The sequence below is a fragment of the Mandrillus leucophaeus genome, unplaced genomic scaffold (genome assembly GCF_000951045.1).
Source record: "Mandrillus leucophaeus isolate KB7577 unplaced genomic scaffold, Mleu.le_1.0 Scaffold216, whole genome shotgun sequence".
In the NCBI taxonomy this organism is placed as follows: Eukaryota; Metazoa; Chordata; class Mammalia; order Primates; family Cercopithecidae; genus Mandrillus; species Mandrillus leucophaeus.
The window spans coordinates 2,283,135-2,284,796 of record NW_012102210.1 but is presented as its reverse complement, the minus strand read 5'-3'; the positions used below and the strand labels follow the sequence as shown (position 1 = coordinate 2,284,796).

Sequence of the window (1,662 nt, the reverse complement as noted above, 5' to 3'; positions counted from 1 at the left end):
CTGTCACCACTTTCTGATTGCAGCAACCTCAAGCCTAAAAGAGACTCCTCACTATTAAGAAAGGGGCGCTGCAGCATCAGAAACCAGACCCAGTATCACAAGACTCCCTGTCCTTTGGCGTTCATGAAAATAAGGGCTCTATTGTATTTATCCCAGTATCCTCAATAGTGTTCCAGCACAGTTCAGCCAGGGATGGTCAGCACTCAACAATGCCTGTCTGCTCTCCATACAGCTAGCAGTCCTGCAGCTTGCCTTACTGTAGTGCTTTGCTAGGTGTTGGGAACACACAGATGCATAGCGCAATACAGTGTGGTCAGTCCTATTTAACAATGAGGCAACACTTCACAGGTCAGGGTCATTTTCACATACAGTATCTCAGTCTTCCGAAGTGCCCTGTGAGGCAGGGAGCGTCTTCCCCATTTCACATGAGGAAGGCCTGGTACTCAAACCCCAGTCTTCTCCCAAACTTCATCTAATACCTCAGACTTTCCTGCCCCACCCTCCAGTCCAGGCAACTCCTCACTCTCTGCCAGTATCCCCGGACCCTACCACCTCTATTTCCCCTGGGTCTGTATTTCCCCTAACAGGTCATGGATCAGGATTCAAGGACAAAATCCTGTGGGTTGTTTCCTGGAGGGGGTGGACTAGGCCGCTTGCCCAGCCCCCAGAGGCGCACCAGTGGGTTCTGGAGGACAGGGACGGCAGGACTTCCCACCTACCTGGGGCATAGTTCAGTACCCTCACATTAGGTTCCTCCAGCGCCAGGACCTGGAACAGCATATCACGAGCAGCCTTTCCTGCACAGTACAGCGCCCAGCCTTTGAAAGGCTGCAGGGCACAGAGGGACGAGATGTTAACCACAGTTCTGTTGAGGCCAGGACTGGCCGGGAAGGCCTTCAGGACGCTGGAAGTCAGGCAGAGCATGGAGGTCAAGTTCAGCGCCCAGTAGTTGTTCACTTGAGTGGAGTCACTCAGGTCCACGAAGCCTTTGGACACATCCCCAAGAGAGCCTGAAAAACCAACCCTTAGGAGTAACTCAGGGCAGGCGGGGCTTTCTTCTCTCCCAGCCCTCCCAAGTTCTTCCAGATATCCTCTTCCCATGCAGACCTAGAGGAGGAAGCTGCGCTTCTGAAGAGGCTTCTCTCTTCCCCAGCTCTGCGGAAAGACACACCTGGGGAACCCAGCCATCCCAAGCTGCAGAAGGAGAAGGCACCTGACTTGCCGAGGGAGAGCTCTAGGGGTCCTCTGGAGAAGCAGCGACTTGACTTGTTTGGAGACTTGAAGCCCTGACTCAGGCCTCCGCCAGAGGGCGCAGAGCAAGGGGATCGGGAAAGTTCTACAGGCGCTTTGGAAAACCCGGCTGGCCAATTTTCCAGGAAGTGGGGGCAGACTGTTGCCCCGACGGCACCGAGTCTTCCTGTACACCTCGCCTCCACTTGCTACTCAAGCTGGAACAACTAGGGCTTTAGATTTCTAGGCGTCCTATCTGACTCCCTAGGAGTCGCTGTTAAATTCCCCAGCGGTGGAGGAAGTGGGCGCTCACATGGGGAGCCCGCTTCATTCTCGGGGTCTTACCTGCGTTGTTGATGAGCAGCAGTCGCTGCAGCCCCTCGGGCCTGGGGAGCTCGCGCAGGGCTCCGAGCAGCTGCTGCAAGCCGGCCT

The 1,662-nt window shown here is 55.4% G+C and overlaps 1 protein-coding gene across 1 annotated transcript in view; it reads right to left on the bottom strand.

The window, feature by feature from the left end:
- The window catches only part of SPR (sepiapterin reductase (7,8-dihydrobiopterin:NADP+ oxidoreductase)), a 22,793-nt gene that overhangs the window by 2,750 nt on the left and 18,381 nt on the right, over positions 1-1,662 (bottom strand). The window contains exons 2-3 of the mRNA XM_011980757.1: positions 1,576-1,660; positions 720-1,010 (exon numbers count right to left, since the gene is read on the bottom strand). Of these exons, the coding sequence (XP_011836147.1) occupies positions 720-1,010; positions 1,576-1,660 (376 nt within the window). The remainder of the gene's footprint in view (positions 1-719; positions 1,011-1,575; positions 1,661-1,662) is intronic.